The 21,450-nt window shown below is 43.9% G+C and overlaps 4 protein-coding genes across 6 annotated transcripts; 1 reads left to right on the forward strand and 3 right to left on the reverse strand.

Moving 5' to 3' along the window:
* Positions 1-1,409: 1,409 nt before the first annotated feature.
* Positions 1,410-7,801, forward strand: cnnm3 (cyclin and CBS domain divalent metal cation transport mediator 3). Of its 2 annotated transcripts, XM_087790874.1 has the most exons (12): positions 1,430-2,132; positions 2,193-2,527; positions 2,609-2,785; positions 3,806-3,963; positions 4,880-5,023; positions 5,084-5,242; positions 5,473-5,642; positions 6,354-6,450; positions 6,518-6,645; positions 6,706-6,832; positions 6,947-7,012; positions 7,220-7,801. In XM_087790874.1, the coding sequence occupies exons 1-11, from the start codon at positions 1,440-1,442 to the stop codon at positions 6,994-6,996; spliced, it is 2,238 nt and encodes a 745-aa protein (XP_087647000.1). In that variant the 5' UTR covers positions 1,430-1,439; the 3' UTR covers positions 6,997-7,012; positions 7,220-7,801. The 2 variants fall into 2 exon arrangements, with proteins under 2 accessions (XP_087647002.1, XP_087647000.1); XM_087790876.1 differs by lacking the exon at positions 6,947-7,012 and having other exon boundaries at positions 1,410-2,132.
* A 211-nt stretch (positions 7,802-8,012) lies between these two features.
* Positions 8,013-9,422, reverse strand: purbb (purine-rich element binding protein Bb). The gene has a single exon (XM_087790877.1). The coding sequence runs from the start codon at positions 9,405-9,407 to the stop codon at positions 8,541-8,543; it is 867 nt and encodes a 288-aa protein (XP_087647003.1). The 5' UTR covers positions 9,408-9,422; the 3' UTR covers positions 8,013-8,540.
* A 1,531-nt stretch (positions 9,423-10,953) lies between these two features.
* On the reverse strand, positions 10,954-11,997 carry ved (ventrally expressed dharma/bozozok antagonist). The gene is made up of 3 exons (XM_087792452.1): positions 11,742-11,997; positions 11,377-11,618; positions 10,954-11,298 (listed from the first exon to the last, which is right to left on the reverse strand). Exons 1-3 carry the CDS (start codon positions 11,995-11,997, stop codon positions 10,996-10,998), a joined length of 801 nt encoding a protein of 266 aa, XP_087648578.1. The 3' UTR covers positions 10,954-10,995.
* A 2,791-nt stretch (positions 11,998-14,788) lies between these two features.
* Positions 14,789-21,448, reverse strand: polm (polymerase (DNA directed), mu). 2 transcript variants are annotated; one of them, XM_087790879.1, is made up of 11 exons: positions 21,182-21,448; positions 20,206-20,383; positions 20,049-20,138; positions 19,792-19,962; positions 19,650-19,721; positions 19,001-19,121; positions 18,812-18,944; positions 18,627-18,729; positions 18,295-18,561; positions 18,158-18,241; positions 14,789-15,467 (listed from the first exon to the last, which is right to left on the reverse strand). In XM_087790879.1, exons 1-11 carry the CDS (start codon positions 21,367-21,369, stop codon positions 15,381-15,383), a joined length of 1,494 nt encoding a protein of 497 aa, XP_087647005.1. In that variant the 5' UTR covers positions 21,370-21,448; the 3' UTR covers positions 14,789-15,380. The 2 variants fall into 2 exon arrangements, with proteins under 2 accessions (XP_087647005.1, XP_087647006.1); XM_087790880.1 differs by having other exon boundaries at positions 20,049-20,158; positions 21,182-21,322.
* Between the last annotated feature and the right edge of the window lie 2 nt (positions 21,449-21,450).

The following is a 21,450-nucleotide window of genomic DNA, read 5'->3' on the forward strand; positions in this document are numbered from 1 at the left end:
GACCGAAACTAAGTTACAGCATTGTTACAGTCGTTGTCCATCCATCGATTTATTCCGTCATCTAAACCTGGAAAAATATTCTTGTCCTCCATATTTGCAGCACCGCCAGCTGTTACACTCGTTCACTCAGTCATCCATTCATTTATTCATCCATCTATCCGGTGTCAGCCTCTTCACTGTGTTTTCAGATTTTTATTTGATGTACGACTTTGCTAAATAATAATAAAGATTCGTGAGGGACGTTCCTGATCCGGAGTGGAGTCGTACCGTCCACCTGGTTCCTGTACAAAGTTTGACGCATCTTTGTGCTTGAAAGGAAGACTTGAACAGAGCAATAACGACAGGTTTGTTCAGACTCTCACTGATGTTTGCTGCTGAGAGAACAAACTGATTTTATTTTGAAATGTTCCACCTGGTCTGGACCGGGTCTGGTAGTTGAAAGTGACTGAACAAATAAGTGTATTTATTAAAAGCTGTGAGTCGTCGCAGGAGGACGTTAAAAACAGATTTTATTTATTGAAGATGTCTGAGTTGAAAGTGAAGCAATAAACACACATAAACACTTTTTGTCCTACTGTTGTGTTCTTGGCCGTCTGATAAATTGTCTGAGGTTGAGTTAGTTTTGTTCGAATATTTTGAGTTCGATATTCTTATTCAATACATTTTTCGCAGCCTATTAAATACAATATAAAAATGTTGGTATAGTTGTGAGAATATAATTGACTGAAAGTAACTTGAATATTCACTAAGTAGATAAAGTATCTCAGTAATCTTTTGGTATTGTCTGGTTTTTATTTGTTCAGGCTTTTCCTTGATTTTCTGGAACTCCTGTTGTGTTATCAGTTTTATCTTGATCTTTAAAGTATATACTTTATTGAATATTGTTTTGATTGTTTAAGTGCTTTGTGACCCTGGTCTGGAAAAGCGCTATACAAATAAAAATGACTTACTTACTTACTATTATACCGACAATTTTAAATTAAAAATGCCACGAATGAAAAAATATTACATTTTAAAATTGTATTTTTTAATGATCCTAATATCAAACAATAGGTATGTGTTAAAATAATTAATCTATTTTGAAAATATACGATTTTTAACAATTAAAAAATTAAAGAAGCGAATAAAACCTTTTTAATAATACATTTTAAAATATAAAGTTTAATCGTTTTAGATTCAACCATTCAATATGGAGACGCTACTAATAAAAATGTTATTTATAATAATATTTACAAAGAAACGAGTGTTCGGAGAAGTAAACAAGTGCCTTTTTTCGGCGTGTGCGCGTGTTTGCGGGTCTGCGGACTTGAATGCATCATCCTTGTCAACAACTCCCGGCGTCTCCCGACTGTCCTTGAACGCCGCAGATGCTGCGAGTGGGCGGGGCCGCCGAGGGTGCTGGAGTCACATGACCGCGCGCAGCCAGGACCAGATCCAATATGGCGGCCAGCTCGGCGGGTGTCCCGTTATTGTTGACAGTGTTGTTGTGGTCCTGGACTGGGTTCGGCGCCTGTACTCAGGGCGCGCCTCTGGTCCTCGGGCTGCGGCTGGAGGACCCGGCGGGCCCGGTGTTCATGAAGAGCCACATCATCACAGCTCCGGCCGGGTCGTCGTTCCGGCTCCGTCTGTTCGGGTCCAGCCTGAATGGAAGCTCTCCCTGGGTGGCTTTCGCCGGAGTGGTCGGCGGGGCTGCGGGGGCGGTGGGCGACACCGAGGACCCGTGTGAGCTCGAGTCCAACCGCCGGGAGTCCCTCTTCACGGTGTCCAAGGACTTCGTCCCGGATGAGGAGCACGGCGGGCTGCTGACGGTGGAGGTTCGGTCCAGTAGCGGATCCGCCTCACGGATCTACCACCACCTCTGCGTGCGGACCGGAGACGAATGGGCTTCTACTGGCCCGGACCGCTTCCACGTCAGCACCGACAGCGCTTGGCCCGCGGACCACATCCCTGCCTGGGGTCTGGCGGTTCTGGTCGTGGTGCTGTTGTTGGTTTGTGGGCTGCTGCGGACGGTGAACCTGAGCCTGCTGTGGCTGGACCCGGTGGAGCTCTACGTCATCCACAGCTGCGGTTCCGAAGAGGAGAAGCGGGCCGCCAAGAAGCTGGAGCCCATCAGGAGGAGAGGGAACTTCCTGGTGAGTCCTGGTCCAAACGTCACTCTCCATCTTCAAAACTGAACCTCTCTCTGTCCTCAGGCCTGCTCGCTGCTCTTCCTGTGTGTTCTGGGACACTCGGTTCTGGGGGTCCTGCTGTACCGGGCCCTGGGCTCCATTCTCTCGGCCGTCTTCACCAGCGGGATCCTCATCTTCCTGGTGGCGGAGCTGGTCCCTCACATCGTGTGTTCGGGGTACGGCTTCCAGGTGGCGCCGTCTCTCACCTGGCTGGCCCAGGTGTGCCTGGTTCTGACCTGCCCGCTGTCCTGCCCGCTGGGCCTGGTCCTGGACCTGGCCCTGAGGCGAGACATCAGCACGTGTGGCATCAGGGAGCGGGCCATGGAGATGATCCACACCAATGTCAATGACCCGTACAGGTGAGCGCGTGAGAAGGTCCTGACGGGTCCACGCTGAAGTTCTGGTTCTGTGCCGTGACCTCGCCTGCTCTGCTGCTGCAGTGAGTTTGTGAAGGAGGAGTTCAGCCGGGGGGCGCTGCGGAGCAAGACGGTGGAGGACATCCTGACCCCGCTGAAGGACTGCTTCATGCTGCCCAGCTCCGTGGTTCTGGACTTCGCCACCATGTCCGACATCATGCAGAGCGGCTACACCCGCGTGCCCATCTACGAGGAGGAGAGGTGAGCCCGTCGGACCTCTTCATCCCCCCCGACCCCAGTTTGACCTTCAGTCAAAGGTCATAGGTCAGATGTTGTTTTTTACTCGTTTGACCTTCACTATCTGTTACCTTTGTGTGTCAATGAGTTGTACGAACGAATGAACGACAAAGACACTCAGCGGCGCCACCCTGAGGAACTTTACAGTGAAGGGCGTTAGATGTTTGACCTTATTTTATAATCATCAACTCTGAAGATGTTACTGTTCTCACACATGCACACGCACACACACCTGCACACGCACACACACACGCTCACATACACAGCACTTAAGTAGTATTTGTTATTTGAAAAGAAAACGTTTTAAATCAATAATAACATTTTTAACACATAGATTTTCTTGTTCTAATTTAAATAGTTTGTAAATAAATGTTCGCAATTCAATTTTTTTTTTAAATTCCTGAGCTTTTAAATTCAACAATTAATTGGTATATTCTGATTTTATACCAATATTTCAATATTTAATTTAAAACGTTTTTAATTAAATCCCATTTACTTTTAAATAGTTATTTATAACGATATATAACGATTCAAATTAGATCACAAAACTCTTAAGAAAGAAAATAAAGAAACACATTTTTTAATTCAATAATTAAAAAAAAAAAAAGTCTAAATGTATACAGTATTGAATTCAATTATTAGGAAGAATAATGCTTATAATTGATTCATAATTTGATTGAATAATACACCTTTATTACCTTTAAATTTGTTCACAAATAATATAAAATGTCGTGAATACACATTATATTCATACACATTAGTACATAAACTATAGAAAAAGGAAAAAATAATAATCATCAAGGACAAATGATAATATAAATATCATAAAAACAAACACAATTATGAATAAGATAATGATAAATACATAATATGTATCTTCACTAAACAGTAGTAAAAGAAAACAAACTACAAAAGTAGATTAATTCAGAGTCTTAATTATATATTCGCTGTTAAATGTACTTCCATACGCGTGTGTCCTCTCAGGTCCAACATAGTGGAGATTCTGTACGTCAAAGACTTGGCTCTGGTGGATCCAGACGACTGCACACCGATGACCACCATCACCAAGTTCTACAACCACCCGCTGCACTTCGTGTTCAACGACACCAAGCTGGACGCCATGTTGGAGGAGTTCAAGAAAGGTGTGTGTTTTTCGTACTGAGATCCGATCACTTGAATGTTCGATCAGTAGAGATGAACTTTAGAAACTGAAGTTTTTGTTGCTGGTACTGGACCAGGTTCTAGACCAGTGATGGGCTATTAAAATCGCTCAAGGGTCACAATTTAAAGACTGCCTGCTGTAAGGGCCACCAAAGAAAAATAAAAGGAGGGAAAATTATAAAGTAAGAAATAATCAATCAGAATATGCTTAAATTATTATCATTTTGTATTTATATAACTTTTAAAATGTCTAAATCTCGCATAAATCTTTAAATCAAACATTTTTATATTAACATGAATCTTTTTGAGGGGATATAATTATGGAGGCAAATGTGTTGTCAATTTAAAAGAAAGTGATTAAATCCAAAAAAACATTTTCAATCTTTTTAAAAAAATTAATATCGACTTCAAAACTTCATTTAGTTCAATAAATAAAACGACTGTGAAACGGTTTTCTTTGATTGAAGTCACCGCTTTGTGTTTGGAATATGTTGTGGAAAATACATCTATGTCTGGATAATTAAATCCTCAAAAAGTTTATTTCAATCATTTTTTTATTAAATCAAACAAACATTTGTTGTTTGTTTTATTTTAAACTTCTTTTTTTTATAATTCAAAACATTTTTTAATTAAAGCAAATTTTCTTTAACTTAATTCATCTTCTATATGTTGTTTGATAATAAAGAAACAAATTGACCTTCCTTAACAAATACTCGCAAAAATGTCTTATATTATACATACAAATATTACATATTTAGAGACTAGTGGTTGGTTTCGACATGAACTTTGACCTCATGAGGGCCACACAAATACATTTTGCCAAGCTTTTTTTTTTTTCACCTGAGGTTGGCTTAACATACAAACGATGAATAACCTGACCTCTGACCTCTTCTCCAGGAAACTCCCACATGGCCATCGTCCAGAAGGTCAACAACGAGGGGGAGGGGGACCCCTTCTATGAGGTCCTGGGTCTGGTCACCCTGGAGGACGTCATAGAGGAGATCATCAAGTCCGAGATCCTGGACGAGTCTGACGGCTACCGTGAGTGACCACCAGTCGCCCACATTTTGCAGTCAGTCTGACCTCTGACCTCCCATGCAGTGGACAGGAAGGTGAAGCGTCCGCTCGCCCCACTGGACCTTCCGCTGGAGCCTCGCTGCAGCCACGACGAGTTCTCGCTCTTCAAACCCCCCGAAGGAGAACCCAAGATCAGGACCTCGCCTCAGCTGCTGCTGGCCACACATCGCTTCCTGTCAAGAGGTGCGTGTGTGTGTGTGTGTGTGTGTGTGTGCGTGTGTGTGGGTGTATAAACATGTCAGTTCTGTTGTGTGTCAGTACATTTTGTGTACGTTATCTTTTTAATGTCGTTAAAGTAGTGATTCAGTCTCCACCAATGAGATGCAGAAAGACAGAAGCAATCGCTAATGATTGTTCATAAAGTGTGTAAACGGTTCATCCATGTGTGTGTGTGTGTGTGTGTGTGTGCGCAGAGGTGGAACACTTCAGTCCCGCCCGGGTGTCAGAGAAGGTTCTCTTCCACCTGCTGCGTCACCCCAGTGTGAACCAGGAAGTGCACTTTGACCCCAGCAACCGACTCAGTCCGGCCCACTACCTGTACACTCGGAACCACCCGGTGGACTACTTCATCCTGCTGCTGCAGGTAGGTCCGGTTCTGACTGTGTCGTCTCTCCAGACTACAGTTTACCTCTTCAATCGAATGTTACAATGATCCGCGCAGTGGTCAGTACCCGTCACACGACGAGGATTGTTAGAGGTTTTATCCGTTTTAGGATCAAGGAAATATTTATACACATAACTAACTAATCTTCATTTTCACAATACTGTAGGGATAAACAACAGCACTGTATCGATTAATATATACATACATACATACAAACATACATACATACGTAATTTATTGTTGTTGCTTTGAATTCATGTCTTTTTACTATGGATCTGTCATGGATTTTTAAAAAGTGTGTATAAAATAGATGGCAAGATGGCAGCTAAACAAACAATTGAAGCCTTGATATGACTGAGGATGAGAGGATACAGTGAGTCCAGCAGCTTTTAAAGCTGATGTTTGGACAGATTTTGTTTTCAAAACAATTGAAATCAGTTACGACTTCATCAAGAGTCATGTGGTCTGTAAATTCTGCAACACCAGAGTCAAGTACTCCACAATACTACACATATATCCTTGTTACTACAGTATCACTATATATCGTATCGTTGCCCCTTTATTGTGTGTGTGTCGTATCTTTACATTTTTTTTAAATACGCAACCTAGTATGTGTCGCCTCCATCTTGTTCCTACACCAGACAGAGGTCTTAAGTGTGTCATGTGACCAAGACTGTCCACTCACTGCAGGGTCGCGTGGAGGTCGAGATCGGGAAGGAAGGACTGAAGTTTGAGAACGGAGCGTTCACGTATTACGGCGTGTCTGCACTTACGCTGCCCTCCTCAGGTGAGAGTCGGAGGTGCGGCCTGTGGTCAAAGAAAGGTCTTGACCCCCCCCCACGTGTCTCTCTCAGTTCACCAGTCCCCGGTGTCCATGCACCAGTCGCCCCGAGACCCCTTCGAGTCCGGAGAAGCCACGAGCCCCTCCAGCTACTGCCCCGACTACACTGTCCGCGCCCTGACTGACCTGCAGCTCATACGAGTGAGTGACGGAGAGAGAGAGAGTGAAGGAGTGAGTCTGGTGTTCATGACCTCTGCTCAGGTGACCCGTCTCCAGTACCTGAACGCTCTGATGGCCTCGCGGGTGGGCCAGAGTCCGGACCCTCCCGAGATCAAGATCGTGCCGACCAGTCAGACCAAACTGCTCAACGACCGGAACACGTCACAAGGTAGCTTCCTTCTGTGTGACCTCTGACCCCCCGCCGCCTTCTCCGCCACTAACTCTGATTAAGACCGTGATGTCACTTCCTGCTGTACTAAAGTTTTCTTCTTCCTGTGCTCAGACTTCCCTGTTCACTCTTCTTTCTTTGACTCCATTGAGAACTTCTGTTAGTGTGTGTGCGCGCGAGGTAATGCACACTCGCACAAATACACACACTACGCTCACAACCGCACACTTTTCTCTCGCACGTCACACACTCACTAACTCTTTCTGCTTGACTTTTCTTCGTTGTCGACTCTTGAACACAATAGTTTGTGATGTTCAGATGATGTCATCAATGATACGATAAGCTCCGCCCACTCACTCCTGCTGTCCTCTCATTGGTCGACTACAGGTGGCTGCAGCAGCCGAGACAGCTCCACAGAAGAGGAGGCTCTTGGGTAATGAGCTTCCCTGAAGAACGCTGGAACCAAACTGGAGTGTATGCGAGTGTGTGTGTGTGTGTGTAACGACAGAGTGCCAAAGTGTGTGTGTGTGTGAGAGAGAGAGAGTCCTCGTGGGTACGTTTCATGTTACACAGCAGTTTTCTTGTTTGTTGAAGCGAACCTGAATACTGACACGTTGTTTAGACTTTTTTAGAAACAAACACTAGAAGGCATCTCTACCTATTCCCAACGTTCACGTCGAAGCGTCTTCTTGTCCAGCAGGGGGCGCCGCTGATCGGCCCTCACTAGTTACTATGTGGCGAGTTGCTGCTCATTTGTTCCAGGATTATTTTCTACTTTTGATTTTCTACGAAGGACTGAATGTAAAAAAAAAAAAAAAAAAGAGTCGCAAAGTGGAGTAATAATATATAATTTTTAGGACGTAGACGTCCACTTCCTGTCACACTCTTATGTTGGAGGGATCAACTTCCTGTCAGTGTATTTAACGTTTTCAATCGTTTTAGTAAATAAAAGATAAACTTCTGATTGAACCGTGTGTGTCTGAACATGAGTGTGTGTGTGTGGCTGCTGTGGTTCTGCTTCATGGCAACAGAACTAAATATAGCCTCACTGTAGGATCCCCCCCCCCCACCACTTCACTGAAAATACAAAGACTCCTGACACTTCCAGAGCCTCTGGTTCTGACCCGATTCCAGCTGGACCGACGCAGAACTGGGTCAGACACGGCAGTAAATAATGACGTTTAAGAAATTAATGCTTTTATTTTTAAATCCAGGTTTCATAGTTAAAATATTTCTGCTGGTTTGTTTTCTTTGCGTTTGTCGTCAGTCGTTCAGACAGAGAGGATTCTGGGAAGTAACTGGAGTGGAAACCAACAGAGAATTTTTTTGCACGAAACACAAGGTGTGCAGGTGAATCATGACGTCACAGATGTTGGCATCGTGACGTAAAAAGTCTGCTGGCACTCAGGACTCGCGCACACGCACGACAGTGTTGAACCTTCGCACAAATGACGTTGTTCGGTAGCGGATCACGTTGCTGACGTCACAGAAAAAAAACGAATGTCGAAAGATGCACCTGTGCAGGTGAGTGTGGACGAGTCTGGATCTTCTGTCATCCAAGGAATTCCCAAAAACGTTGCTGCCTGACCCACTAAAAAGAAAATCCACGCGGGCTCGCAGAACCGCGTCAGCTGGCTCAGAACCGAACCGTGGTCTTCACCTGCCCCCCCTGATGCTCTGACGTCACAGGCCGGGTCCCCGCGGCGCGTCAATCGTCGTCCACGTCCTCGCCCTCGGACTCGTCGCGGCGCTCGTAGGCCTTGTCCCGGTGCCGCTCCTGGATCTCGCGCATCTCCTCCGCGTACCTGCTGAAGGCGCCTCCGAACTTGCTCCAGGCCTTGAGCGGCACCGTGATAGAGTTCCTGTAGCTGGGCTTCACCTCGCTCACGCGCATGAACACGCCGTACTTGTTGGAGCCCACGTCGAAGAAGAAGCGCTTGGAGTCCACGGTGATGGAGGTCCCCTCGGGCAGCTCGCTGAAGCCGGACGACATGCCGCCGCTCAGCTCGTCGTCGTCGCCGCCGTAGTCGTCGATGAGTTTGGCGAGCGCGTCCCGGAACTCGATCAGGCCCTGGGCCGGCAGCGCGATGGTCTGTCCGGACAACATGCCCCCGGCGGGGCCCCCCATTCCGAAGCCAGGTCCCCGGTTGACGGTCTGGCGGATCCGCAGGAACCTCCCCCTCTGGTTCTCCTTCAAGTCCAAGTAGTACTTGCGGTTCTCCCGGACCAGGAACTCGGACTTGAGCGCGCGCCGCGGGCCGCCCTCCTCGCCCGCGGACGCCTGCGCGACCTGCTCGGGGCTGCTGGGCCCCAGCTGGGCGTAGTGCTCGATGAAGTCCCCGAGGTAGTCCCGGAACTCCGCCGCCACTGACAGCGAGAGCGTCAGGCGGCTCTTGGAGCCTCCGGCCCCGACCTCCGCGATCTTGATGAAGCGGCCCTTGCTGTTCTGCTTCACGTCCAGGTAGAAGCGCTTGTTCTGGATGTCGAGTCTCTTGGACGCCAGTTCCTGCGTGTCCTGGTCCCGCTGGACCTGCTGGAAGCCTCCGCGCTCACTCCCGCTGTCTCCGTCCGCCATGTTCGCGCGAGCCCTTCTCTGCCCCCTGCTCGTGCTCACCCCGCCCCCCCTCAAGATGCGCGCGCTTTCTCCACGCGCACGCGCCCGGAGGAGGGTGACGTGATTGGCCGAGCCGCGCGGGCCCTGCCGATGGTTCCCACGGTTACTGCCGTCTCATTGGTCAAGAGTTCACACGGTCACGCCCACTGAGAGCAACTGCCGTCACCCTATTGGTCGAGAGTCGGATTTCGGCTGCAAAACTTGGGATGTCAAATAGAAATTAATTCTCACGGTTAATCAAACGTAAATAAGACGTCGTGTCAGCAGGACGAACACAAGTGCGATAAATACAATTTAATACAAACAGAGTCACGATGTTACGCAGGGTTTAGTTATGATTGATTGACATATCGATCGAATCGACAACATTCCTTCACATCGTCAGATCCAGTGTTTGTGTCAATATCAGAATATTGAATGGTAGAATTTAACATATCAAATGTGGAAACTTTTCTTATTGAAGTGTTCTTTCAAGTCATTTAATGTCGTTTTAGTCATTACATTTTCATTTGCAATTTGTTCAGTTTATTTAAAAGGACAATGTGCAGTTACATTAAAAAATGGCTGCACCAGATTTAACAAAACGTTACTTTCCATCTGTAGTCCTCAACAAAGAATCAGACAGTTTACATAATAAATACAAATACAAATAAAGCAAAAACACAATAATGTACAAAAACACAGTAGACTTTAATAATGTCAATGATGGCCAAATACTTGTCTGGTGTTATTAGTGTATTATTATTAATTATTTCATAATTTCTATACTGAAAGGGTTATTTTAGATATATACAGAAATCATTTAATGTTTTTTTTATCAAACTAAGGCACCGCAATGGCTGCCTTTGTTCTCGGTTCTATTTTTTTATTGCTTATTTTATTTCGTCCTTTTATTCCGTACTGACACCACTATGTTGTGTGTAGAACTCTGGCAATACAAGCTTCTCATTCATATTATGCCACTAGGATACATCACTAGCTGCCTGTTTTAAAGTAAGTAAGTCATTTTTATTTGTATAGCGCTTTTCCAGGCCAGGGTCACAAAACGCTTCAACAATCAAAACAATATTCAATAAAGTATATATTTTAAAGATCAAGATAAAACTGATAACACAACAGGAGTTCCAGAAAATCAAGGAAAAGCCTGAACAAATATAAACGTCTTAAGATGTTTCTTGAAGGAGTCAGTAGATCCATCAAGTGCAGAGAGAGAGGAAGGTCGTTCCAAAGGTTAAAGGGTAACTGTATCAGAACAAGGCCTGAATGTTACAACAGGAAAATGTAGTTTGAACTCAAAGGATTAAGGCGGACAATGAAGAGAACATTTCCCGTGTAAAAATGAAAATGCAAAAGTAAATAAGGAAAAAAAAAAGTTTTATTTATAGTTTTTTCATCTCAATTTCACTTCAACACAAACATGAAATACAAGTTTGAAAAACACACAAATATTGCACATAATACTGACTCTGCTGCCTCAGGGTTTATCCTCTCCTGATAAACTTCAGGTTAATAAATAAATTATTGTGTCCGTCAGAAGAGTTCTGTGGACTTAATAGAAAGCCCGGTAGTTCGGGTACGAGCCCGCCACAGGGGATGCTGCAGTGGGCAGTACCACGCCGGGCAGGCTGCTGTACTGGTAGAAAGAGTCAAGGGGCAGCTGGGATCCGAAGCTCGGGTGGACGTACTGGGCCGGGCCTTCGGTCAGCGCCGTGGCGGAGTGGTATCGTGGGTACGGCGCCGCTCGGTACGCCTGCATGTAGTGAGAGGCGGCGTTGGCCTGGCACGCGTGGGCAAGTGCATCCTGGACGATCCTCTTCAGCTTCATCCTCCGGTTCTGGAACCAGTTTCTGATCTGAAGAAAGATTTACACAAAAAGGTCAGATAATGCTTGACCTTGCAGGTACATTGGGCTCTTGAGCGGTTCTGGTACCTGTTTGTCGGAGAGGTTGAGGGTCCGGCACAGCTCGGCTTTGTCCTGCGTGCCCAGGTACGCGTTCCTCTTGAAGGCCGCCTCCAGACTGCTGATCTGCTCCGCCGTGAAGGCCGTGCGCGGCCTCCTGCCTGCAGGGGGCGACTGCGGTGAGGTGAGGACCGGCGTCTCGGAGCGCCCCCCCTCGCTCTCGTACCCGGAGGTCTCCTCCTCGGTGCCGCTGCTGAACCCCGCCTCTGAGCCTGCAGACAAAGTTCAGCGGTGAAAAGATCAATCAGAGCAATAAAGGAACAAGTTCCTCTTCATGGCTCAGGTCCCTCTAGTCGCTAACACGCCTCAGATCATGTCCAGAAAACGGGTCTTACCTGTGAGGTGGTTCTGGAGTGTGTCCGTGTACTGTGCTGGTCCAGTCTGGTCCTGATCGTTCCTGGTTCTGTAGTAAAAACCGGGGAGACTCTCCGAATGTGTCCCGCAGGCGGCGGGTCCAGGTTCGGCCCAGTGTTCCGGTTCACTCTGTCCCGACCCAGTAAGTCCTGGCCTGGAAAGTTCTGGCCCAGCCTGTTCCGGCCCGGTCTGCTGGCTGCTCTGGGCCATCCACTCGATAGAGAAGCTTCCCCTCATGTCCGCGGCGAGTCCTGAAGTGTGTGTGAGTGACCACAGACCGGGTCCAGGTTTTATACAGGACGTCCCAGCTGAAGATCAAAGACCCCCCGGCACCCCCCCCTCTCCCTCTGAGTTTTCACAACCAGAGTAATTAAGACGTCTCATTCAGTCTCAATGAGGCTGTTACAGGGAGGCTCCAGTCGGTCTGGGGGGACCCCCCCCCCCCGCCCGGCCGGCCGTCCTCCTGCCACCACTCACCTTCCTGCCTCTCCCGCCTGATAACACACACACACACACACACACACACACACACACACACACACACACACACACACACACTGGGATGTATCGTCAAAAAAAAAATTCTGTAAAAGGTTTAGAAAATAGTTGTGAAATAAACAAGAGACTGTTTGTTGAGACAGTTTTGAAGGTGAAGACTCTGTGTTGAAGGCATGAAGGTGACGAGATCAAACACATGACGTGTGAAAACATGGTCTAATCCTCTCATTGATGCAGGATCAGCCGGATCAGAACCTTCATCATCATCACTTTCTGCTGTCATGTCTTCATTCAAGTAGGAAACTTTGATTCCCTCGAGTCATGTGATCCGGTAAGAGTTCAACTATAAGAATGTTTTTAATGTATTTTACAGTTTCTTCTCTATATCTAGGTGTATTTGTGTGATTTAAATGTGTACAAAACATTTGCACATGTTTTAAAATGTATTATTGATTTGTTGTTGTTTTTTACCAAAAAATCTTCCTTTACTGTAAAATCTCAGATCCGTTTCTTTTCATCTCAGCTGTGTTTGTGTTGGTCACATGATCACGTGATCATGTAGACGAACTCAGGCAGATCCAGCGGTGATTGTGTCCAGAACCCCCCGTCCCCTCTGAGTGTGTGTGTGTGTGTGTGTGTGTCTCCTGCTGGGTCTGTCTTTGATTGTCTCCATTCAGACTCTTTCATCTCTAATGGAGACGCTTGCTCCTCTGTGATGGACGCAAACACACCTCGTCCCCCCCGCCAATCACCCTGTTAACCCCCTCCAGCTGAGAGGAGACGACACACACACACACACACACACACACACACACACCACACCCACACACGAGTGTAACGTCATGATCCCATGAATCATTACTTCTGTTGAAAACAAACAAACTCAAAACTATATCATCTTTAAAAGTGTTTAAGCCTGAATAAAGTGATTAATCATGTGACAGCAGATGTTTAACGCTACACAACACCTACATTTTCTTTTGTAAACGTCTAAGTGTGTGAGACTCGGTGTATTTTTACATGTGCGTTAGTACATTTGTAATCATTTTTTTTGCTGCGTGTAGATTTGTAGCTGTGTATTTTTACATGATATAGTACTTGTGTGTTTGTATGTGTGTTCATCTGTGGGTTAGTAGTTGTGTATTTTAACATGTGCGATGGTAGTTGTGTGTTTGTATGTATGCATTCATGTGTGCGTTAGTAGTTGTGTATTTTAACATGTGCGATGGTACTTGTGTGTTTGTATGTATGCGTTCATGTGTGCGTCTGTAGCTGTGTATTTTTTCATGAGCGTTAGTACTTGTGTTTGTAGGTATGCGTTCATATGTGTGCATTTGTAGCTGTGTATTTTACCATTTACTATAGTACTTGTTTTTTAGTTGTGTTTTAGTATGTATGCATTACATGTATTGTATGTGTATGTATTTTTACATATGCATTTGTCCCTGTGTGTTTTGACATGTACTTTGTTTGTAGGTGTGCGTTAATAGCTGTGTATTTTTACATTAGCCTTAGTTCTTGTGTGTTTTTAGTTATGTTGTAGTATCTGTGCGTTTGTACTTGTGTTTTAACATGTGCTTTGTTTCTACCTTGTGTTTGACGTTGACCTGCCTGCAGAGATTCGTCACCAATACTAAAATAGTTGTGTACCAAACATGGTCGATCAGACATTTGTAAACACTTGTGAGCTCCATTTATAGCTCGACATAAAATAAAAACAGACAAACATACACACCAGGGGCCAGTTGTTAAAATCAGGTGATCAATCTGTGACTCTTTAAAGCAACAATAGGTTGGATCATGTGAAGCAGAAACATCACCAGAACTCTAGATGGAACCACAACAGGTCGGGGTTCACTTTGAGTTTGGTTTTAGAACAATAAACAAATAGATTGACAAAATACAGTGTATATATTTTTTCAAGTAAAAACGAAATATCCAATAGTTAATAAATTGATTAGGATTAGGAGACAATTTATTTTTTACAGGTTCATCTCCGATGATTTTTGATTACTAGACAATGATGAAGGACAGAAATATATTGTTTTATTTGTTATTCAACTCTTTATTCAATTTAAATTTCATTATATTTTTATTATATTATACTTTATTACATTGAAAGGCTTCATGGGTTGCATACGTCTACTTTGTCTACTTAATCAGTGTAACAGTTAAACAAATCAAGTGCAAATTATGTGATATTTTAAATTAAAAAAACTACAAATCCATAATTTTTAAACAAAGTTTCTCCTCCTTCTCAAACAATCCACCTTAAAATCCTGGGTCGAGTTAATCCTGTGTTTTTGGATCAAATGTATTCAGGTCCTACTGTAAAGTCTTAAACGACACAAACTGAAGGTTGATCCAGATTAAGGTTTGGATTACATGATCCAATCCGACAACAGAACCTATTTTCAAAATTTGATCCAATCTGAAAACCACAATCTGATCAAATCACTTCTGAACAACTGGCCCTCGATGTTTGAAGTCACATGACTTTGTTTTTTGTCAGAATTAAGCAGCAAGTTAAAAAAAATAAACAAATATATTTATTTGTATTTACACATTTGACACTTTTCTACCTTGAAGTTGTTGAGTTTCACTTGACTGTGTGTGTGTGTGTGTGTGTGTGTGTGTGTGTGTGTGTGAGACTCACTTCCCTCTACTGATCTCTATCACTCATCAAAGGGTTGAATCTCGAAGGACGAGACGGTGCGGCCAGTCGCCTCCTTGTGGGGGGACAAGGAGACGTGGAGATCAGGTCGTCTCTTGGTGGGAAGTAACCACTCAGCCGTTTTAAATGATGGTTGAACTGATGACGTCACTATCGTCAAGTATATGATTTAGTTGAAGTCTCAAGTAAAGATTCTCAACTGGAGTGTATGTGTGTGTGTGTACATGTGTCTGTAAGAATGAGCGGGAGTGTGTGTGTGTATGCGAGTGTGTGTGTGTACTCATTAGCCTCTCAATAGGGGCTGACATCAAAGGCTCTCCTGTGCGAGCTGGTCTGAGATCAGCCGAGCTGGTCGTCTGTGGTCTTCACGCTGCAGGTGTGAAAGTGTCTCTTCATCTTCTTCGCTGGTCAAACACGTTCTGTGACCACTGGAGTCACCCGACGGTCCTCAGACGTTCCTCTCAGTAGGGGGCACGAAGTCCAGCTCCAGATGAGAGAAGATGTCCTGCTCGGTCTTTGCCTCCAGGTTCTTCTTCTGGGGGGAGGAAAACAGAGTATTTATATGTGCGTCTGTATCTGTTTTTTTACATGTGTGTCTTTATCTGTGTTTTTACATGTGTGTCTTTATCTGTGTTTTTATATGTGCGTCTGTATCTGTGTTTTTACATGCGTGTCTTTATCTGTGTTTTTATATGTGCGTCTGTATCTGTGTTTTTATATGTGCGTCTGTATCTGTGTTTTTACATGCGTGTCTTTATCTGTGTTTTTATATGTGCGTCTGTATCTGTGTTTTTACATGTGTGTCTTTATCTGTGTTTTTATATGTGCGTCTGTATCTGTGTTTTTATATGTGCGTCTGTATCTGTGTTTTTACATGTGTCTTTATCTGTGTTTTTATATGTGCGTCTGTATCTGTGTTTTTACATGTGTGTCTTTATCTGTGTTTTTATATGTGCGTCTGTATCTGTGTTTTTACATGTGTGTCTTTATCTGTGTTTTTACATGTGTGTCTGTATCTGTGTTTTTACATGTGCGTCTGTATCTGTGTTTTTACATGTGTGTCTTTATCTGTGTTTTTACATGTGTGTCTGTATCTGTGTTTTTACATGTGCGTCTGTATCTGTGTTTTTACATGTGTGTCTTTATCTGTGTTTTTACATGTGTGTCTTTATCTGTGTTTTTACATGTGTGTCTTTATCTGTGTTTTTACATGTGCGTCTGTATCTGTGTTTTTACATGTGTGTCTTTATCTGTGTTTTTACATGTGTGTCTGTATCTGTGTTTTTATATGTGCGTCTGTATCTGTGTTTTTATATGTGCGTCTGTATCTGTGTTTTTACATGTGTGTCTTTATCTGTGTTTTTACATGTGCGTCTGTATCTGTGTTTTTATATGTGCGTCTGTATCTGTGTTTTTACATGTGTGTCTTTATCTGTGTTTTTACATGTGTGTCTGTATCTGTGTTTTTATATGTGCGTCTGTATCTGTGTTTTTACATGTGTGTCTGTATCTGTGTTTTTATGTGCTTCTGTATCTTTGTTTTTATGTGCGTCTGTATCTGTGTTTTTACATGTGTGTCTTTATCTGTGTTTTTACATGTGCGTCTGTATCTGTGTTTTTACATGTGCGTCTGTATCTGTGTTTTTACATGTGTGTCTTTATCTGTGTTTTTATATGTGCGTCTATATCTGTGTTTTTACATGTGAGTCTTTATCTGTGTTTTTATATGTGTGTCTTTATCTGTGTTTTTATATGTGTGTCTTTATCTGTGTTTTTATATGTGTGTCTTTATCTGTGTTTTTACATGCGTGTCTTTATCTGTGTTTTTATATTTGTCTTTATCTGTGTTTTTACATGCGTGTCTTTATCTGTGTTTTTATATATGCTATGTATCTGCATGTTGTTACATGTGCGTCTTTATCTGTGTGTTCTTACATAAGGTAAAACTTTATTGATCCCTCAGGAGGTCTCCTTCGGGAAATTGTTTAACCTAACCTTGATACATGCAAGTAAGTAAGCAATTTTTATTTATATAACGCTTTTCCAGACCAGGGTCACAAAGTGCTTAAACAATCAAAACAATATTCAATAAAGTATATACTTTAAAGATCAAGATAAAACTGATAACACAACAGGAGTTCCAGAAAATCAGGGAAAAGCCTGAACAAATAAAAACGTCTTAAGATGTTTCTTGAAGGAGTCAGTAGATCCATCAAGCGCAAAAAGAGAGGAAGATCATTCTGTGTTTTTACATGTGCGTCTTTATCTGTGTTTTTACAGGTGTGTCTTTATCTATGTTTTTATATGTGCGTCTGTATCTGTGTTTTTGTATGCGTGTCTGTATCTGCGTGTTATATCATGTGCGTCTGTATCTGTGTGTTTTTACTCGTGTTTCTGTATCTGTTTGCTTTTACATGTGTTTCTGTATCAATGTGTTTTTACATGCGTGTCTGTATCTGCGTTTTTTAACATGTGTGTCTGTATCATGTTTGTTTTTACATGTGCGTCTGTATCTGTCTGTTTTTTTACATGTGCGTCTGTATCTGTTTGTTTTTTTTACATGTGCGTCTGTATCATGTGTGTTTTTACATGTGCGTCTGTATCATGTGTGTTTTTACATGTGCGTCTGTATCATGTGTGTTTTTACATGTGCGTCTGTATCATGTGCGTTTTTACATGTGCGTCTGTATCATGTGCGTTTTTACATGTGCGTCTGTATCATGTGTGTTTTTACATGTGCGTCTGTATCATGTGTGTTTTTACATGTGCGTCTGTATCATGTGTGTTTTTACATGTGCGTCTGTATGTGTTTTTTTTTTTACATGTGCGTCTGTATCATGTGCGTTTTTACATGTGCGTCTGTATCATGTGCGTTTTTACATGTGCGTCTGTATCATGTGTGTTTTTACATGTGCGTCTGTATCTGTCTGTTTTTACATGTGCGTCTGTATCATGTGGGTTTTTACATGTGCGTCTGTATCATGTGCGTTTTTACATGTGCGTCTGTATCATGTGTGTTTTTACATGTGCGTCTGTATCATGTGTGTTTTTACATGTGCGTCTGTATCCGTCTGTTTTTACATGTGCGTCTGTATCTGTCTGTTTTTACATGTGCGTCTGTATCTTGTGCGTTTTTACAAGTTAATTTGTTCATGTGGGTTTTCTACCTGTATGTCTGTAGCTCTGTGTCTGTACATGTGCGTTTGTTCACGTGTCTGTTTGTACCCGTGTGCAACAGTAGAGGGCGTGGCTGCTCAGCAACATGTTCTTCTCTCGACCAGCCCACCTCCTCAGTTCTCTCTCAAACAGCTGTGAACAATACCGTCAGAAGGTTCCACAGCAGCTGACAGAGATCGACTGACCTTTGACCCCGTCCAGCCCAGTAGAGCAAATGGGAACTGGCTGAACGGGGAAACCACCAGGTCCACTCTGACCGCCCTCCAAGGTTTAGGCCGGGAATGACCTGGAGACTCACACCCTGAGTCAGAGTTCTGTGGTCCAGGGTCCTGCTGGTCCAGCCTGAAGATGGAGAAACACCTCTCAAAGTGGTCCATGCTGGAGGAGGGTCTGCGTGGACCTGCCGACTCCAGGTAGGAGTTCTTGCTGGTCTTGTGGTACAGCAGGAAATCCTGGAAATAAAAACTCACTCTCAGAATGATTCAAGTGAAGGTATTGGGTCTCCTGGACTCCTGACCTTTGACTCTAGCCAAATCAGCACCTGGTCCAGGAGCCCCTTTTCCTGACCCTCCTCCTGGTGGGTAAGCAGGAAGTCCACATCATGGCCCGACTGCTTCCCTCTGCAGACACAGTCAAATGCTGGTTCACAGGGAGACCTGGACTATGATTTGGTGGATGTTCTTATGATCCTCCTCCTTATACCTCCTGAATCCTCCCGTCATGGTGACCTGGGCTCCCGGGCAGACAGTCCGGACCGCCTCCTGCACTATCCCTGCCACAGAGTCGGCCTCCTCTCTGCTGACCGGCTGGTTCAGGTGCTCATAGTGGAGTACACCTGAGAGACCAGAACTTCACCCCCACTCTTGTTCAAAACCAACACCCGGTCCTCACCTGCCCGCTGAGTCCGGTTCAGAACCTCTCCAGAGTCGCGCAGCTGATCGAGATCACAAATTCCTGCTCGAAACCACCGATCTGCCGTCTTTGGTCCGACCCCGAAGATCCCGGTCAGCAGCTGAACACAGCTTTATGTTCACTATGGTGTATCAGCAAGAATATGGCGATAGGATACCAGGGCAACTATAATATATAGTACTGTAGTAACAAGGATATATTTGTAGTATTGTCCAGTACTTGACTCTGGTGTTGCAGTATTTACAGACCACATGACTCTGGACAATTTTTTAATTTCAAAACAATGAAATCAGTTACGACTTCGTCAAAAGATCAGCTTTGAAAGCTGCTGGAGTCGACTGTATCCTCTCATCCTCAGTCAACACTTAGCTCAGGGCGGATGGCTGCTGCCAGCTAGTGTCCGTAAGTTGCAAAAATTAGTTAATTTTACTTTTTAATATACGCACTTTATTGAAATATAAAACATAAAATAACTATGATTAAAATATAAAATAAAAAGATGATTTCCAAGCAAAAAAAAAAAAATCGATTCAATGTTGTTAAATTGTGAAAAGTGCATCTATTTTTTCCCCCAAACCCGTAGAGGTCACCCAAGGTCACCTGAGATACAGAGAAGATTCAGACGAACCTTCAAGACTTTGTATCGCTCAGATGTCCTAGTTTCTTCAACCTCGGTGGACCTGCCCCGCTCCAGAACCTCCTACAAAACAGAAGAACCCCGTCAGTATCCCCGACACTATGCAGGCACACACACACACACACACACACACCTTGACAACCCTCAGCGAATGATCCCCAAGACCAGGAAGTCCTTGCAGGTCCGTCACCCTCGTCACTTTGGCAGGAAGAAACTTCAACACTGCGGCGGCTCTTCGGAACGCAACAGCTCGACCTTCTTCCTGGTTCAGTTCGGCGTTCTCGGCCAGCAGCGACAGAGAATCCTACACACACACACACACACACACACGGTGTATATATAAATATATATACTCCCATGTATACTGACAGGCTCAAGTTGGTGACCCACCGTCAGGCGCTGGTTCTGGTGGTCCAGAGGAGTCGGTCTCTGACAAGCATAAGCAGGAACTGAGAAGGTGACTCGGTCCTGGAGGACGACCTGAACGATGGACAAGGACTCTTCATAGATGTTTGGACCTATAAAGTACTCACAGCCAGTCAGTCACCTGCAGCCGGTGTTGCTCCTGGACCAGGATCGGACCCCCCTCCCTCACGCTGTCCGTGAGCCAGCCGACGTCCAGCACCTGAAGGTGCGTCAGGTCTGTGGCGCCGCCCTGCAGGTGGAGCCATGACATGACGTCGTCGGCAGTGTTGTTCTCGCAAACCAAGTGTGTGACGTCATCACTGCAGGAAGTAAACAGTCACGGACAGACTCATGTGGACGCAGATCACTGGACTATTGAATGGAGTGATTTCAAATGTAAAATGGTGAAAACTAATGTATTTTTTGGAATTGAATTCCCTTTTTTCAAATAATTGAATTGAATAATTTCTATACTCTTATACTAGGTTTTTAATTAATGATTTTTTAATATCTTCTAAAATCATCCATTTTGGGTTTTTTTTAAGAGACAGTTTAATATCCAATTTATATATATATATATATATATATATATATATAAATATACCTTCTTTTTTTTTTAATTCGTAGCCTTTTAAATCCAATCAGAAAATTCAATTCAAAGTGTAAGATTCCTAAGCACTTGTAAGGTTTTAGTTATTTGCAACTGAAGGTGAATTTAAAGATCAGTAGCATTATAACATCGTTTTATATTAAATTTAAAAGGCGATAAATAAAAAATATTGAATTTAGAAAATGTTTGTGCAAAGGGAAATCATTTATTAAAAAAATGTGTTTTGTTTTTGTTCTTTATTTATATATTTTTTTGTATGCAATTATTTAAAAATATATGTATTTAACCTTTAAACATATTTAATTGAAATATCAAAACAATTTAAATGCTTGAAAAGTTCCCTGAGAAGAGAGTGTTGCAGATGTCAACAAGTTTTGATTTGACAGAATTGTTGACAGGACCAGAGGGAGTGACGTCATTGTCGGTGTTTGCTTTGTCACGACATTCATCTGCTAAGAAGCCGTGAGAGACTCGTACCTGAACTTATGAATCCGTGAGAGACTCGTACCTGAACTCCTCGTCCACCCTCAGCCCTCTGCTCCTCGCCAGCCCGGACAGGAAGTGTCTGCGGCTGCGGCCCATCCTCCTCTCCAGGAGGAACACGACCACCTGCGGGAACTTGACTTCCGTCCCGCCTGCTCCAGAACCGGACCCGGCGGTACCGAGTGACTTTTTCCTTCTCTTTAACGGGATCATCTCAGAACGAACGCGTTATTAACACCACTATTAAATTCGAGTGACATTTTCTGTTGAGTGTTGAGTTTTTCACTTTACACA

The sequence above is a fragment of the Callionymus lyra genome, chromosome 5 (genome assembly GCF_982586985.1).
Source record: "Callionymus lyra chromosome 5, fCalLyr1.hap1.1, whole genome shotgun sequence".
Lineage (NCBI taxonomy): Eukaryota > Metazoa > Chordata > Actinopteri > Syngnathiformes > Callionymidae > Callionymus > Callionymus lyra.

What these genes read in the sequence shown, in the direction of transcription:
- cnnm3 (XM_087790876.1), top strand. Translation starts at nt 1,440, where the DNA reads ATGGCGGCCAGCTCGGCGGGTGTCCCGTTATTGTTGACAGTGTTGTTG. An exon ending in CCCATCTACGAGGAGGAGAG is followed by an intron (nt 2,786 to 3,805) that starts GTGAGCCCGTCG and finishes GTGTCCTCTCAG; the next exon opens with GTCCAACATAGTGGAGATTC. An exon ending in ACTTCATCCTGCTGCTGCAG is followed by an intron (nt 5,643 to 6,353) that starts GTAGGTCCGGTT and finishes CACTCACTGCAG; the next exon opens with GGTCGCGTGGAGGTCGAGAT.
- purbb (XM_087790877.1), bottom strand. Translation starts at nt 9,407, where the DNA reads ATGGCGGACGGAGACAGCGGGAGTGAGCGCGGAGGCTTCCAGCAGGTC.
- ved (XM_087792452.1), bottom strand. Translation starts at nt 11,997, where the DNA reads ATGAGGGGAAGCTTCTCTATCGAGTGGATGGCCCAGAGCAGCCAGCAG. An exon ending in ACTCCAGAACCACCTCACAG is followed by an intron (nt 11,619 to 11,741) that starts GTAAGACCCGTT and finishes CTTTGTCTGCAG; the next exon opens with GCTCAGAGGCGGGGTTCAGC. An exon ending in TCAACCTCTCCGACAAACAG is followed by an intron (nt 11,299 to 11,376) that starts GTACCAGAACCG and finishes ATCTTTCTTCAG; the next exon opens with ATCAGAAACTGGTTCCAGAA.
- polm (XM_087790879.1), bottom strand. Translation starts at nt 21,369, where the DNA reads ATGATCCCGTTAAAGAGAAGGAAAAAGTCACTCGGTACCGCCGGGTCC. An exon ending in ATTCGCTGAGGGTTGTCAAG is followed by an intron (nt 19,722 to 19,791) that starts GTGTGTGTGTGT and finishes TCTGTTTTGTAG; the next exon opens with GAGGTTCTGGAGCGGGGCAG. An exon ending in AGCGATACAAAGTCTTGAAG is followed by an intron (nt 19,122 to 19,649) that starts GTTCGTCTGAAT and finishes AGCTGTGTTCAG; the next exon opens with CTGCTGACCGGGATCTTCGG.